We start from the raw sequence: 18,054 nt of genomic DNA on the forward strand, positions 1-18,054 counted from the left end.
TGTACTTCTTCCAAGACAGATTTGTTCATTCTTCTGGCAGTCCATGGTATATTCAATATTCTTTGCCAGCACCATAATTCAAAGGCATCAGTTCTTCTTCAGTCTTCTTTATTCATTGTTCAGCTTTCACATGTATGTGAGGCAGTTGAAAACACCGTGGCTTGGGTCAGGCACACCTTTAATCCATCATATTTTGCAGCAGATTTACCCAGTGCAATGTGTCATTTGAGTTGATGACTGCTGTTTCCATGGGCATTGATTGTGGATCCAAGTAAAATGAAATCCTTGACAACTTCCGTATTTTCTCTTGTTTATCATGATATTGTTTATTGGTCCAGTTGTGAGGATTTTTGTTTTCTTTATATTGAGGCTTATTCAGTACTGAAGGCTGTAGTCTTTTTGATCTTCATCAGTAAGTGCTTCAAGTGCTCTTCACTTTCCACAAGCAAGGTTGTGTTATCTGCATGTTGCAGGGTGTTAATGAGTCTTCCTCCAATCCTTATGCTGAGTTCTTCTTAATATAGTTCAGCTTCTCTGATTCTTTGCTCAGCATACAGATTGAATAAGTATGGAGAAAGGATACAACCCTAACACATACCGTTCGTGACTTTAAACCACGCAGTATCCCCTTATTCTGTTTGAACGACTGCCTCTTGGTCTAAGTACAGGTTCTGCATGAGCACGATTAAGTGTTCTGGAATTCCCATTCTTCACAATGTTATCTATAATTTGTTATGCTCCACACAGTCGAATGCATTTGCATAGTCAATAAAATGCAGGTAAGCATCTTTTGGCTATTCTCCAATTTCAGCCATGATCCATCTAACATCAGCAACGATATCCTTTGTTCCAAGTCCTCTTCTGATTCTGGCTTGAATTTGTGGCAGTTCTCTGTCAATGTACTGCTGCAACTGCTTTGGAATGATCTTCAGCAAAGTTTTACTTGCATGTGATATTAATGATATTGTTCATTAATTTCTGCATTCTATTGGATCACCTTTCTTTGCAATGGGTACAAATATGGATCTCTTCCAGTCGGTTGGGCAGGTAGCTGTCTTCGAGATTTCTTGGCATAGACAAGTGAGCTCTTCCAGCACTGCAACAATTTGTTGAAACATCTCAGTTGGTATTCCATCAATTCCTGGAGCCTTGTTTTTTGCCAGTGCCTTCAGTGCATCTTGGACCTCTTCCTTCAGTACTGTTGGTTGTAGATCGTATGCTACCTTCTGAAATGGTTGAATGTTGAGCAGTTCTTTTTGGTACAGACTGTGTATTCCTTCCATCTTCTTTGGATGCTTTCTACGTTGTTTAATATTTTTCCCATAGAATCCTTCAATATTGCAACTCGATGCTTGAATTTTTTCTTCAGTTCTTTCAGCTTGAGAAATGCCATGCATGTTCTTCCCTTTTGGTTTTCTATCTCTAGGTCTTTGCACCACATTTCATTATTATACTTTGCTTTGTCTTTTTGAGCCGCCCTCAGAAATCTTCTGTTCAGCTCTTTTACTTCATCATTTCTTCCTTTTGTTTTAGCTACTCTGCGTTCAAGAGCAACTTTCAGAGTCTCTTCTAACATTCATTTTGGTCTTTTCTTTCATCCTGTCTTTTTAATAACCTCTTGCTTTCTTCATGTATGATGTCCTTGATGTCATTCCACAACTCATCTGGTCTTCGGTCATTAGTGTTCAGTGTGTCAAATCTATTCATGAGATGGTTTCTAAATTGTGGTGGGATATACTCAAGGTCGTACTTTGGCTCTCATGGACTTGTTTAAATTTCTTCAACTTGAACTTGCATATGAGTAATTGATGGTCTGTTCAGCAGTCGGCCCCTCGCCTTGTTCTGACTGATGATGTTGAGCTTTTCCATCATCTCTTTCCACAGATACAGTCGATTTGATTCCTATGTATTCCATCTGGTGAGGTCAACGTGTGTAATCACCATTTATGTTGTTGAAAAAAGGTATTTGCAATGAAGTCATTGGTCTTGCAAAATTCTATCATGTGATCTCTGCCATCATTTCTGTCACCAAGGCCATATTTTCCAATTACTGTTCCTTCTTCGTTTCCAACTTTCGTATTCCAGTCGCCAGTAATTATCAATGCATCTTGATTGCATATTCGATCTATTTCAGACTGCAGAAGTTAGTAGAAATCTTCAGTTTCTTCATTTTTGGTCTTAGTGGTTGGTGTGTAAATTTGAATAATAGTCGTATTCACTGGTCTTCCTTGTAGGTGTATGGATATTATCCTATCACTGACAGCGTTGTACGTCAGGATAGATCATGAAATGTTCTTTTTGGCATTGAACACGATGCCATTCCTCTTCAATGTATCATTCCTGGCATAGTAGACCATATGATTGTCTGATTCAAAACAGCCAATACCAGTCCATTTCAGCTCACTCATGCCTAGGATATTGATTTTTATGCATTCCATTTCATTTTTGATGACTTCCAATTTTCCTAAATTCATGCTTCATACATTCCATGTTCCAATTATTAATGGATGTTTGTGGCTGTTTCTTCTCATTTTGAGTTGTGCCACATCGGCAAATGAAGGTCCTGAAAACTTGGCTCCATCCACATCATTAAGGTCAACTCTACTTTGACGAGGCAGCTCTTACCCAGTCGTATTTTGAGTGCCTTCCAGCCTGTGGCGCTCATCTTCCAGCACTATATCAAACAATGTTCCGCTGCTATTCACGAGATTTTCACTTGCCAGTTTTTTTAAGATGTAAGATGGACAAGTCTTTCTGCCTAGTCTTTCTTAGTCTGGAAGCTTAGTTGAAACCTGTCCACCAAGAGTGACTCTGCTGGTATTTGAAATACCAGTGGCAAAGCTTCCAGTATCACAGCAAGACACAAGCCACCACAGTAGGACAAACTAACAGACACGTGGTGTAGACAATCTCAAATATAAGACAGACAACTTCCTCTTGGTCTTAAATGATGTACAGACAGTCCTGCCTATAGAAGGCTGATCTTGAGAACTCCTGGACTTCAATTCTAACTTTAGGCCACATTATAAGCCACTGTCTATGCCTAACTTTATTCATGCAGTGTGTATGAAACAAACAAATGTAGAAAAAAAATTAATTCAGAAGTTCTTCCACTTAAAATAGTTTTTTTTTTCCAATGTTATTTTTATCTTCTTTGCAATAGCTCGTTCTTCTGCATTACCCAACAGAACGATATCAGGAAAGAAAAATGAATTCCCTGATAGTGGTTTCTTATCTGTTCAATTAGGGCAACTAATATAGTGAGATACAGTGATTTCTCAATTAATGAATCATCTGGGGAAAAACTCCTCTACATAAGGCTAGTTTCATTAAAACTCAAACCTATGCACACAGGCTTCTTAGAATATATGAGGCAGAGATGTCCACATGAGACCAGGTACTTTAATGCCCACTTTTATTTGTCTTAATCTAGACGATGTACTTTATTATTATTATTATTATTTTATGTTCTTTGTAAGAACACCATTTTACATGGACAGTAAAATATGAAGAGTGGCTATACATGTATAAGTTTTTCATTTGAAAATGTACAAAGAAGTTATTTGACATATTTACTGATACGCTTAATTTATTTTTTATTGTTTCATTGTGCTAGAAATACATATAAAACAAAACATTTTCCAATTCAACATTTTTACATGTACAGTTCAGTGAGATTGATTACATTTATCAAGTTGTGCAACCATCACTATTCTCCATTTCCAAATTATTACATCATCATCAACAGAAACTTAGAGCTCTCTAAGCAATGACTCCCCCTTTTTCCCTCCCTACCACCCCTTGTAACCACTAATAAACTTTGCTGTGTGCCGTTGAGTCCATTCTCACTCATAGCAACCATATAGGACAGAGTAGAACTGCTCCGTAGGGTTTCCTAGGGTGTAATTTTTACGGGATTTTTACAGGAGCAGATCACCAGGTCTTTTCTCCCATGGAGCAGCTGGTGAGTTCAAACCACAGACCTTTTGGTTAGCAGCCAAGACTTTAACCATTACACCACCAGGGCTTCTTAATAAACTTTCGTCTCTATGTATTTGCCCATTCTAAATATTCCATATAAGTGGAATCATACAATATTTGTCCTTTTGTTTTCAATTTGTTCTTTACTGTAGATCATTATGTATAATAATAAGCAAGTCACGTGACTTAAAAATACGATTACTTTTACAAATCCAAACCAAAATTTTAGATTTTTTTTCTTCTTTCAATACACTATTAATGTTTTCCAGAGTCTACAGTTAACATTGTCATTATTAACTGATATGGTATTTAAAACCCTTTTTCTGTAAGATAAAGTCCAGATTCCTTAGTGGAAAAGGCCCTGTTGTCCAGGCCTCTGCCTACTTCCCAACCTGTATTTCTCATAGTCCCTCCAACTCCAGTCTTCACTCTAGCCATGCCAAGCACTTCACTGCAGCTCTCAAACTTGCTTTGCTCCTGTCTTGACCCTGCTTTTTCTATCTGGAATGCTCCTATTCACTTGACAAACTCCAACTCTTCTTTCAAGACTTAAATATCTCCTCTTCCTGGAATCCTACCCGGAACTCCCTAGGCAATTTCCCTCAGTGCTGTCCTTGTACCTGGTTCCTACCCCTCCAACAGCACTCAAGGTATTTGTGCTGTAATCATTTATTTGTGACTCTGCCCACACAGTATGCATGGCAAGGTTTGCATTCCTTGTGTTTGTATCTCCCCAACATCTAGCAAAAACACCAGTTTATACTACACACTTTATATTGGAACACGTACCTGCTTTAAAAAATAAAAAAAAATAAAAATAAAGGTCCTTGCTCTTAATAGGCAACAGTTTAAATTTCCTTGTATACAACATCCGCCTCCCCCATGTTAGGTATTTTACCTTGTTAGAGATACTATATGACACACTGAGGCAGTTTTCTTATACTTCATCCAGACCAATCCATCAGGGATGGTGGAAAAACAAGGGGCAAGTTAATATTATTTTGACAACAGTTTAAAGCAATGCTACTCAAAGTGTGATACTTTCTTTTTTTTTGTAGCAAGACTTTCTCAATGAAGGAAGCATTGGGTTGATTTTCTTTCTAGTGCATATTCCTTACCTCGTGGTAACAAACATTTCAGTGATGGGCTACTTTGAGTTTCACTTGTCTAAGGCAAAGGGAAAGTGATTTTCTGAAGTCTCATACTAAGTATTATGAAGAGGATTAGATTTCAAGTTATTTATTTTAGATTGATTTGATTTGTTATTATTAAATGGTTGAATTATTCAACCTTGCTCTGTAACTTACACTGGCTGATAAATCTTTATTTTACATGCTTTGAAATATACCATAAATAAAGAAAAGACTAACCTAAGAAATTAAAAGAGATATCCTTCTCTGGGACATTGTCACATAATGTAAAGAAAGGCCCAGCTCCCTCATTTTTCCCATGTGGGCTGGCCACATGTGTGAGAAATGTTTCTATGTGGAAGGCTGCCACCACGTGCTGGGGTCAGAGTCCTTCAGGTTCTCTCTGGGTTTTGTGCTTATGCCAGATGGCTGTATCTCAGTTGACTGTGTTGGCTCATAATTCAGGTAGCACTGCCCAATGCAGTGTATTTACTGTCTCATTAATTTTAACTTTCCAAAGCTTTTCCCAGTCCAGAAGCAACTAGGTTGAATCTCAAGCTGTGAGTGTCCTATTAATATCTGACTATTGAAAAAAACTCTATAAACCAGATCAAGGTAAAGTGAGAGTGTTGATAAGAAAAAGTTGATCCTATGAAGTTAAGTGTTGCTTTTTTTATTTTTTATTTTTTGGCATATTTTCTCTGACTGTATTTTTTTCTAGAATTTGCATGATTTGACAAGGTTGTAAAGATAGCTTAAAATTTATTTCTGTAAGCTTTTTTTTTTTTCTTTAATTAAGTGAAAGAGGCACTTAAATGGTTTTAGTCTTATGCATAAACTGCACTGGAGGTCAGGCTGCGTGTTTTCTTTATTCATGGTACTTGCTGCATGTGATGGTTGTGAGATTGCCATTAGAGTCCCAGACTGTGTTTAGCCTTCATGTCCTACATACCAGCAGTCTTACTAATATTTTTATAATGTGCTTCTGGGTATAAGGCTCTTTTTTTTGACTCTAGACATCTAGCACAGTTAAATAAGACCTTCTTGTTATATACGGAGCCCTGGTGGCACAGTAGTTAAGAGCTCGGCTGCTAACCAAAAGGTCAGCAGTTTGAATCCACCAGCTGCTCCTTGGAAACCCTGTGGGGCAGTTATACTCTGCCCTGTAGGGTCGCTATGAGTCAGAATCGACTCAACGGTAGTGAATTTGGTTTTGTTTGGTTTGTTATATACAGCAAAGATCTGTATCTTTGTTTGTGTATCTGAGATCAAAGTTGGATGAATTTCCTGTGTCATGCCATTGCTGCCTTCCATGATATGATCATTTTCTACTCTTCTTTGTTTGCCTCTACACAAACTCATGACCTGCAAACTTAAAAGTTCCTAGTGAAAGATAATTGAGGTTTCTGAACTATACAGGAAGCTCTAGGAAATTTTCCAAGCTGTGAACTGATGAGCTCTGATACCTTCTGCACTTTACATTTGTGTTTTATTCATTTACTGGGTGAGCTAGGAGGAGATCTGATAAGCACTGTCTGAACTTCTTACCTCTGGGATGAGGAAACATCTCTGATTCCTAACAAAGGCCTTTAGTTCTTTATAGAAAATCTTCTACTTAAGCCAGCAAAACCCTGCTTGCATATATGGAAATCATTAACGCTTCTATTATCAGAAAATACCTTTAAAAAGACTCTACCAAATAAGCGCATGAAAAGATGCTCATGTTCATTTACTGTTAGGGAAATGCAAATTAAAACCACAGTGAGGTACCAGAAAACATCTATTAGAATGGCTAAAATTTAAAAAAAACAAAACAAAACTGACAATGCTAAGTGTTGGTGTGGGAACTCCCATGCACTGCTGATGGGAATGTAAAATGGTGCACCCACTTAGGAAAACAGTTTGACAGTTTCTTAAGAAGTTGAAGATACACCTACCATATGATCCAGCCATTCCTCTTGTAGGTATTTACTTGAGAGAAAAGAAAATGTACGTCCATACAATCTTGTACAAGAATGCTCATAATAGCTTTATTTGTAGCAGCAAAATTGGAAGACAACCCCAGTGTTCGTCAGTAAGTAAATATTATAAGCAAACTGTGGTATATCCATACAACAGCATACTAATGAACAATATAAAGGAATGAATATTGATACATGCTACAACATGCATGCATGCATTGCGAAAGAATTGTGCTGAGTGAGAGAAGCCAGGCAAAACGAGTGCATGCTATATGAATTTATTTGTATAAAATTCTTGAGACTGCAAACTAATCTACAGTGACAGAAAACAGAGCAGTGGTTTCCTAGAGAGACTAGAGAGAGGACCAGGGACGGCAAGGTGGGAGGAATTACAGTGGGTCATGAGGAAACTTCTAGGCATGATGGATATGTTCATTATCTTGATTGTGGTGATGGTTTCACTGGTGTATTTGTAGCTAGCATGACACGTACAATATCCAAATTCTTGGGCAGAGTCTTAGTTAAGAAACTTAGTCTTTTCAGGATAAAAGACTCAGTGTCATAGATTTACATGCAGGTGGTGTTTTTGAGGAGTCTTTGCAAGATCAATATCTATGAGGGAATAAAGGAAGTAGAATTTGGCAGAAAGAGGAAATAAGTTGTGATGCAGTTACGGCAAAGGCCTAAGCTGATCCCACAGGGATCTTTGGAGCTGGGATGATCCTTCAGGGTTGTCCTGTCTTGAGGCAAGAGGGCCTTTTTACTCCTATGACCAGCCATTGGATGCAGGCTATCTCTGGGGACAGAGCTTGACTTTGGGTGAGACAGCTCTCTTTGGCCAAGGGGAATCCCTGAAGAGGTACTAAGCTCAGCACCACTAGCCACCAATAATCTCAGCAGCTGGGAGAACTATTGCCTCATTCTTTAAGAGATAATCTAGGCAGCACACCATAGTATCAGCTATAGTCCATCCATTGCACTGCTTGGACCCACCTGGAAATTGTTGCTCCAGGATTGGTTGGTCCCTTTGCCTGAAGGAGAGTTGCATGCGTTGTAATGTTGCAGATATCAGTCCCTGCTGCTAGCACCTCTGCTAGTCTGGGAAGCTTACCTGGGTGGTGACCTAGGCCCTCCTCCCTGAAAAAACTGAATGAAAAATGGCCCATTTTAAAAGTCATGTGGCCACGGATACCCAATATCCATCGGAGATGAGGCAAGAGTTAATTTATTTGCTTTGGAAAACAAATGGGATTATTGCTTAGGAGACACATTTGTGGGAAAAAAGTGCTTTGATTATTCTAAAATACGAATAATTCTTCTATCAGGAAGTCTTAAACTAAAGTTCTTAAGGTCTCTGAAGCCCCTAGATTGTAGACAAACTTTTTTGTGCATGTTTCTGAGGACACAGTCTATAGCTTATTTACCAACTGCAATGTACTAGCCATTGTGCTAGACACCAGTGTCGCAAAGATTCGTTTGTGCATTTATTCATGTATCAACAGATCGACACCATATGTCAGGCACTGGAAATATAGCAGTGAACAAAATAAAGTTCCCACATTTGTTTTAGATTATCTTCTGGATATGTATGGGCAGATGAAGGGACACACTCAAAAATAGTTCATAAATATATAGCATGTCAGGTGGTGATAAATACTATGAACAGGAAAAATCCAAGTAAAGAGATAATGAGGAGGTGGTGGTGGTGGTAAGGGGTGTTATAGAGGGCATCCCAGGACATTTGAGCAGAGACCTGAAGGAAGCGAGGGAGACAGCCATGGAAGAGGAAAACTTCCAGCAGAGGGAATGGCAGGTGCAGAGGTTCTCTGGGAGGGGCCTGCTTTGAATGCTTAAGGATCAGCACAGAGGCTGTTATGGCTTGAACTGGGGCAGCAGGAGAGAATGTTAAGGGATGACTTCAGAGATGGAGCAAGGAGCTTGATCAGGTGGGTCTTAGTTTCCAAAGGCTGCTGTAACACAGTACCACAAACTGGGTGGCTTAAAACAACAGAAATAATATTCTCTCACAGTTCTGGAGGCTAGATCTGAAATTAGGGTGTCAACAATGTTGATTCCTTCTGCGGGCTCTGAGGGAGAATCTGTTCCATGTCTCTCTCCTAGCTTCTGGTGGCTTCCAGCAATCCTTAGTGTTCTTTGGCCTATAGATGCATCACTCTGATCTCTGCCTTCATCTTCACATGGCATTCTCCCGTGTGTCTCTTCTTCTCTTTTTATTAGGATACCAGTCGTATTGGATTAGGGTCCGCCCTACTCTAGTATGACCTCTGTTAATGTAGCTAATTACATCTGCTGGGTACATGGATATATTTCGAAGATAGGCCTTTTACAGAAATGAATGTGATTTTTCCTGGGTTATCAAAGGTTTTGCATCCAGTGAGGGAAGCAGGTCTGAAATGAATTATTTCAGCACACAGTGGGAAGAGCAGTGGTAGAGATCTAGAGGAGAGTCAGGACCTGGAAGTCTTTCTGAGAAGGAAATGGCAAAAGGTAAGCTAGAGAAGTAGTTTGAGGCCGGACCGTGGAGGGTCTCGTGGGCTACATTAGGAGCTTGGACTTTAACCTGGAGTGGATGGAGAACAGTTAAACGGTATTACCTAAGGAGACAGTGCATTCTGATTTGTGACCTAGATTCTTTAAGTAACTCTAGTGAGCCTGAGAAAGAAGACTTTAAGGGGTTAAAATGGAAGACAAAGAAACCAGTTAAGATATTGCAGTTGTCCACAGCAGAGATAATAAGATAATAGCTAATGTTTACTAAGTATTTACTATACATCAAGCAAGGAGCCCTGGTGGTGCAGTGGCTAAGCACTCAGCTGCTCATGGAAAAGTCGCCTGTCTGAACCCACCAGCTGCTGCACAAGAGAAAGATGTGGCAGTCTGCTTCCATAAAAATTACAGCCTTGAGAACCCTACCGGGCAGTTCTGCTCTGTCCTGTAGGGTCGCTATGAGTCGGAATCAACTCACCGGCAATGGGTGTACATCAAGCACCATTCTAAGCACTTTACATGTATGAACTCAATGAACCTTCAGATCAATCCTAGCAGGTAAACCAGAACCAGGTGCTTTTGAGTTGATTTGACTCATGGCGCCACTTTGTGTGTCGGAATAGAACTGTACTCCGTCAGGTTTTCAGTGTGATTTTTCAGAAGTAGATTGCCCCAGACCTGCCTTCCAAGGTGGATTTGAACCATCAACCTTTCCGTTAATAGTTGAGCGCTTAACTGTAGACATTATTATTTACCCTCGTTTTACATACAAGTAGCCTTGAGCACCAAGAGGCAAGTAAACTTGCCCAAGTTCACAAAGCTCACACAGAGCTAAGCAGGAGGCTAGATTGTTGTACCAGGTACTCTGGCTTGAAAGTTCAGGCTCTTAATCGTGATGCTAGACTGCCTGTCATGAAAATAAGAGCCCAGAGGTTTAGGGGCAATAATGGGGCAGATCTCTTACATTTTGTCCCAAACTGAATTGTTGGCCATAATTTTGCATTAGTTTTATAGCAGTATCCATCAGAAACCCACCCTCCTATCTCCTTTTCTTCTTACTTAGAGCTTGATTCTCTTTTGGCACCCATGTCTCTTTCTTTGCACTCCCATGCTGTGTCTCTGCAGCAATGCAATGCAAAGAGCAGATGTGTAGGGTGTATCTTTGGACAAAATAATATTATGGAGTTATCACCTTGTCAGGTAACCCAAGACCATGCTTTCACCTTGTCTCAGAATTTCTTACTATGGGGGAAAACATCAGACTTGGTGTCCATTGGTTCTCTTTTCCCCCACAACTTTTGTTTGGAAATAGCTCGAATTAAATAAATTAACTTACTTTGCCACTGGAACATCGGTACATATGGGATTGTTGTGAAATATACTGGTATCTGGGGAGAAAAGTGTAACTTTTGACTAATTACTCAGAATACAAACACAAACTGTAAACAGTTAAATATATAACTGTTACTTTTCTAACTGTCGAAATGTGGAGAATTTGAGTCATACAGTGGGTTTATAGAGAAAACAGTGTCTGGACAATGTTCAACTTAGTTTGCCAAAGAAATGTCAGCTCTGCTGCCGTCCTCTGATACCTAACCCTCAGGGCAATCTTATTTTCTTCTCTGTTTAGATTCAAGGAGGTATTGAGGCTCAGTGTCTTTTCCATGTGGTTGTTAATGGTATTATTACATTTTCATAAAGCCCAATACTTACCGTACCTTAGGCCAAATGTACCTTAGCCTAAAAAGCAAATAGAAGCTTCTAGCCCTGCTGAGCATTCAAGCCTAAAGCATGACAGAGGGAAAGAAAAATAGCAAAAAACAGATTGCTCACGTTGTGAGAGTTTTAGCAAAAAAGAAACCACGTAGATATCACATAGCCCTCAGGGGCAGGGCAAGAGAGCAGCCTCAGGGAGTGTTGTCTGGGTCTCTGTTTGGCCAAGAGACAGAGGAAGCACTTGTGACTGAAGACAGTGGTGGGAGGAGGAAAGGGAACAGCTCAAAGAAGGTTACACAGACTCTGCACCAGAAATGAGGGGGATGAGTTTTATTTGGGAAAGCCGGGAGGGATTTGAAGTGAGTTGATGGCCACTGAGTAAGCAGGTTTCAGAAGCGCCATATTTTCCACAGTTTAAGTACGATAAACGTTAAGTTCAGCATTATTAACACGTGCTTGAGAACCTCTAACAACCAGTCCTACCCAGCTCTTCCTTCTCAGCGCACGTTCAAGGTAAGGAGCGTTTTTATTTTTGAAACCCAGGTGCACAGTCAGGGGAAGGGAGAAAACAGCAACACCCGTCTCTTTAATGAGCATTGCGATTGAAAGAGAAATTAACATCACCCTGAATTTTGTGTGATGTCAGTTAAATGGAGGTATTTTATAGCACTTTACAACAAATTAAAATCAACTAAATTGAAAATAAGCCGAGCAGCTGGGATAAGTAATCAGGTAAGTGGCCAGTTTTGCTAATTTTGCTTTGAGCTGAAGATAGAATTTGAATTTCTTAATGTCCCTGAGGTGTGAGAAACACAATTGGAGAGCATGGTTTCTAAGATGATTGTTTTAAGATGCTTGCAACTCAGTCTTGCCCTCCAGTGTATAATTTGCTGAGCACCGTTCCTTGGAAATCAGCCCTGGTACTGTGTGTACCAGTTTAATAGTGGAGGACAGAACCCTGCTTTTGGCTGAATATTAGCGAGCAGACTGGAAATAGATGACCCAGAAGTGGGTGGTAAATGATCCACATTAACTGAGAGACAACTGAGAGACTGTAATGAAAGGACTGAAATTCATATGAAGACTTTATGGCTACTCTGCATCAGCCCAAATCAGAGGAACTACTAGATGTCTGATGAATTAAGAAAATGGGTACTGTGTTCGTTTCCAAAATTTGCATGTAGTCAGAATGCCCTGACGTAATGAATGCCGGCTTTAGTGGGCAGGATTTTACAGCAGAGCTTTTCACTCCATGACCCAGTGTTTCTTGCATGAATTACTTGCTGATTTTAGTATCTAAAAAATGCTCAGGAAATTGTCACAAAGGCCAGAGGAAGGTTGATGATAACTATAATGGGGTGATGGCCTAGGATGAACCTTGTGTGTATGTGTGTTTGCTTTTGTGGGCAAAAGAAAGAGGAGAAAAAGTTGACGGGAGGGACATTAGTAAAAATAAAACTTAGTAAACCACTCAGAATTCAAGTATTAAGAGGTCAGCAGATGAAGATAAAATGATGCTTGTAATTATGGTTTATAAAGAGAAATAGGCCAGATTGAATATATAATTTTCGTTTTTTTCCTCCTCTGCATCTGAGGAATTAAATGCAATAAACTAATCTGCAGAAAATCCATGTATCTAGGTTGTTTTAGGTCAACCTTAGAGAAAAGTAAAGGTTGCACAGATTTTTTTCAGCTCTCTACTTATAGACTTTCTACTTGAAACACTTTTACCTTAAAATACTTTATTTTAAAAATATGGCAGTTTTAGGTAAATTTCTTCAGATACCTATTTACTAAAGCAACAGATAATTTTCCTTCTTCTCTAATTTCTTCAATAGTAACTTCCCCTCCCCTAGCCAACAGCCTTTACTTGACCTTCAGTACTTTAAGTTTGGGAAGGACAAAACTTTAAATTTCCATCATCATTACCTTCTGATAATTCTGTTCATACTTAGTACCCCACACCAGGGAACTAAGCAGGAAGAACTGCCTTCTCTACTAGAGTATCAAATATATCATGACACCCCAGAGAGCAGAATGGGTCTCCAATGAACCTGGCTAATACTGAAAGCTTAATCAGTGGTGAGCTCCAAACTGACAGCCTCTATTGCTTGACCCTGTTCAGCTGACTCAGGTATTGTTCAAGGTGGCACTTCGCCGGTTTGAGAGATCGTTGTTCTGTGTGAAAGCATTAAAAAGTATGCCTGAGTCATAGAGGTTAACCACCATGTTTTGTTGCTTTGGTAGAAATGGGTGCGGAGAACTGAGTGAATTTATAGGACAGGAGTTCAAATGTGCTGACCTCTTCTTTCCAGAGAAGCTGTTCTTTGCAATACCTTCCCTATTTGTTTTGTACTGCCCTCTCCTGGCTCCTTTATTAAATTTCTTATTAATGAATGTTTAGAAACACTGGATGCTGCTGCCATTTCCACTTCTCATTAGAAAGCAATTTCTCATTTTACTGTATGAAATGTGGCGTTAACAGTGATTAATTCCGATGTGCATAGATACAAGATTGCTGAAGCTATCCGTTGTAGACAGTATCTATATGAGAGTAACTTGGTCGTTTATATGGGCTTTGCAATGTCTGCAACAGAAGTTATTTTGCAGTTTATTCATTAGTCAAATTTTCTCAATCATTGGGTGAAAATCCAGTGTTATTGGAAATAACGTGGACACTTTTTCTCTGTGTTTGTATTTTACAGTGGCTGCTAATTTACAGAAGATTGTAGATGATCCCAAAGCATTAAAAACATTGACATTTAAGTTGGTAAGTGAAAAGCTATGGAAAGAAGGTGAATGTTTTACCATGCTGTGCCAGCAAGTAATAATAATAGAGCTTCATAACCTACTGTGTAGTTTTGTTGTTGTTCTTTTCCTTTGGGATCCATTTTTGCATTTGTCATTTGCCTCATCAAGATTTGGAAACATTTTCTGACCATGACCAGAAATTTCCTCTTCAATGAGCATATCTTACTTACCCTTTTACAATTACATCTTTAACTAAGAATGGCCATTTGAGAATCTTGTACCATTTTGCTTCCAGTTTGTATGGCAAGTTGACCATGTAGACAAAATTAAACTGAATTCAAAGCAACAGTCTTAATAAAACTTCCCTGAGGTGAAAGCCAAATGGTTCTAACTTTTAAAAATAGAGGCTGATCGTTGGGGAAATGGTTTAGATAATTGGAAATGATTGCAGACTAACTCACCAAAGCCTAATAAACAAAGACATAACATTTTCACTCCACATTTCAAATCACAGTAACAGAGTCTTTTAAGGAGTAGATGTTGAACAGGTGTTCTGCTCTAGCAGATTTTAAACTTAGGATCTGGAGTGGCACAGAAACCCAGAGTAGTGGGCATTGTGAGACTAGGACAGGTGGAGGCGAGGCCAGAAACGGAGAGAAGTCCAAATAAGCAGAAGTGACTATTTTCCTGAAAGGTTTAGCAAATAGTACATTGCGGTCTAATAAATAGCTTGTTTTAGAATTATAAATTAATATTACCAAGGGCCAGTCAGAATGCTGCAATTTAAAATCTAGATGGCCAACACTTTGCTGTAAACGACATATATGGATGATTTGCCTTTTTTATTTCTTGTGAAAATTAAATGGAAAATGTGTGTGGCCAAAAATGCTAAATGGTTAGTGACAGTAAATGTTAGCCTAATGCTAATTAACTTTTTGGGTCTAGCTTCTCATCTAATTTCAGATGGCGAGGCTGTGTGATAAAAGAGCACAAAGATTTTCACAGACAGGATTTATCTGAAGAAATTAGCTTTGTTTTGATAATAAACAAACATTTTATTCAGACTTAGAGTGATAAATTAGCAAATTGAAAAATTCATCTTCTAGCTTGGAACTACACTGTCACCTCTATTATGTTTCTAATGCACCTGCAGTTTTGAAAATGTTTCATTTATGTGAGAATATATTTATCAGAAAATGGCACCCTGTGTTGGCATTTCAAGTCAATACACATGTCTTTTTACTCACTTTTTATAATATAAGAAAGTTAGAAATTGTACCATATCCAGAATGTTTTTCTTGATGTTGAATATGGAGAGAGAGAGTTAAAAGAGTAAAACATTTGTGCCTGCTTATTCCCATTGTCTCTAAACTTGCTTACCTATAAAAAAGGCCCCAGCCCTTTGCTACTACTGAAAGTTTTATAACAAACAGTACCTACTATACTATCTCTAGATAAACAGTAAGCCTCTGCCTCATCTCCTACTCTAATCAATCTATAAATTCTCTGCATTCTGTCTCTCTTGATTCTGACCTCTTCTCTTCACCTCCACTTCAGGCACCCTAGTAGATAGAATTCTCTCCGTATTTTCCTAGATTCTTGCATAGCCTCCTAAACTGATCTTCCTGCTTACAATCTTGCCAACCTATGGCTCTGTTTACATGCTGTAGCTGTAGCTGGGGTAATCCTTCCGCAGTTCCAAAATGCTTCAAACACTTTAGTGGCTTTCCAAGACTGTCCTCTTCTAAAACTCAAGCCCTTGAGGCCTTCCCTGCTCAGACCTCCCTTTAGATGTCCTGCCTTAACTTTATCTCCTGTCCTCCCCTTCCCTTCCTTACCCTCTCCCCTGCATCCCTCTTTCTCAATTGCTGTCTCTCCATCTCTCTCCTCCCTGCCACCGTTCCACACTCCCTCTCTTCTCACCCTTCCTCCTTTTCCTATTTTCATCTGCTCGTCCTTTGCATATGTTTTACTTCCTAATAGAATATTCTTTTCTCCCAACTTCCCCTGGCCTCCTATTTGTCTCACTGACTCCTAGGAATGTTTCAGTTTTCTGCTTAGATTTCACTTTCTGTAGGAAGCTTTTTCTGACATGCAGTCCTGGCTTAGGTGCTCCTCCCGTATTCTCCCCACAAGGGTGTTCATATTGTATTGAAATTGTGTGCTTTCTTAGTTATATCTCTAAGAAGTCTAGCGGCTCCAAGAGAGCAGACAGTCTTAGGTCTCCAGTGCCTAGTAGCACAGTGGATGGCACAAAGCAGGCACTTAATAACGATTAATATATATTGGAATAACACAAGCCTCGCATAGGAAAAGTTTAGCCATCATTTTTCTTTTACGTTTGCTTTAATCTCTGTAGATTGTGACTTCTGCTTCATGCCCTCTTTTCAGAGAAACCAAAAAAACCCAATGCTGTTGAGTCAATTCTGACTCATAGCAACCCTGTAGGGTTTCTAAGGCTGTAAATCTTTACAGAAGCACACTGCCACATCTTTCTCCCACGGAGCCATCAGAGTCAATCGCTTTAACCACTGCGCCATCAGAGTTCCTTAAAATACCATGGCCTTGAGTGCAGAAACAACAAGAATTGCTGCCATTTATTGTGCATGCAGTATTTGCCAGCTACACATGATTCATTTTACATACTTTATCTCAGTTAACTTAGTCCTCACAGTCCCATAAAATGGTGATATCATTAGGTCCACTTAATGCATTGGGAACCCAAGATGGTTCCCAAGTTGTGTTAACTTGCCCAGAATCACATAATATTGAAGCTGCAATTCCAACTGTGGTCTAACCTCTAAGTCCATACTCTTAACAAGTACTCATTCTTAGAGGCAGGCCCCTGCAGTCTTACGCTTTTACAGAGTTCTGTTTCTTTGTGAGGAATCCATGGGTAGTGAAAACAGTTAACTTGCTCAGCAGCTAACCAAAAGTTTGGAGGTTGGAGTCCACCCAGAGGCATCTAGGAAGAAAGGCCTTGCAGCCTGCTTCCAAAAAAATCAGCCATTTAAAATCCTATGGAGCACGGTTCTACTTTGACACACGTAGGATCCATGAGTCCAGTTAGACTTCACGGCAACTGATTTGCTTTCTTTGCAGACTGATCCTTTTGGATGACTGGATGGATTTACATTGGTCAAGACTGAATCTCATTTGTACCTTAGCCAGATTGAATAATATTGTCCTGTCCTCGGCACAGGAGACTCCTAGAGGCAAACCTATACCTTGTTTTCCCTTCCCCCTGCAGCTTTCCAGTGTAGTAATCTGCCATTCCCAGTAAATGGAAGTTGATGTCTTTTTCCCCACAGATAGTTAAAGATGTTAAATAAAACCAAACTCAGGAGCGACTTTCTAGTTCTGTCACTTAACTTTCTGTGCAACCCTCATTAAAACCTGAGAGGGTTTCTTTGTTGTTATCAGCCGCCAGCCAGTTTGAGATCCACTTGACAGAGTTAATTTGAACTGATTTTTGGCCTAATCTTCTGTAGGACACTAACATCCTGATAAAACCGCAGAGATTCAAATGCATTCACCTTCATTCATCAATTTGGTTATTTTGTTGAAGAATAAAAGATCAAAGTATTTCAGCAGCATTTTTCCTCATAAGCTGCTGCTGCTCATGGTCTTTTTAGCTCTCAGCTGTTTATCATTTATGTTAATCTTGGAGCTTTCATTGCTTTCTAAAGGAGTCAGGGGCCTGAAATTGTCTAAAGAACCAGTAATGTCTTGAAATATTGGCATTGGTACTCTGGTACCACCACCTATCTGTCAGTGGAGACTTGTGTGTTGCTGTGATGCTGAACAGGTTTCAGTGGAACTTCCAGATGAAGACTGACTAGGAAGAAAGGCCTGGTGATCTACCTCCAAAAAATCAACCACTGAATCTGTGGATGATAACATCCAGTCTCATTGTGCTTGGGGTCACTATGAGTGGATGATAACATCCAGTCTCGTTGTGCTTGGGGTCACTATGAGTGGATGATAACATCCAGTCTCGTTGTGCT

The 18,054-nt window shown here is 39.5% G+C and overlaps 1 protein-coding gene across 1 annotated transcript in view; it reads left to right on the forward strand.

The window, feature by feature from the left end:
* STK39 (serine/threonine kinase 39) overlaps positions 1-15,358 on the forward strand; it is a 304,453-nt gene extending 289,095 nt beyond the window's left edge. Inside the window, exon 17 of the mRNA XM_023730495.1 lies at positions 14,002-15,358. Coding sequence (XP_023586263.1) covers positions 14,002-14,234 — 233 coding nt within the window. The 3' untranslated portion in view covers positions 14,235-15,358. The remainder of the gene's footprint in view (positions 1-14,001) is intronic.
* The last annotated feature ends 2,696 nt before the right edge of the window (positions 15,359-18,054 follow it).

This window comes from Trichechus manatus, unplaced genomic scaffold (genome assembly GCF_000243295.1).
Source record: "Trichechus manatus latirostris isolate Lorelei unplaced genomic scaffold, TriManLat1.0 scaffold00037, whole genome shotgun sequence".
Lineage (NCBI taxonomy): Eukaryota > Metazoa > Chordata > Mammalia > Sirenia > Trichechidae > Trichechus > Trichechus manatus.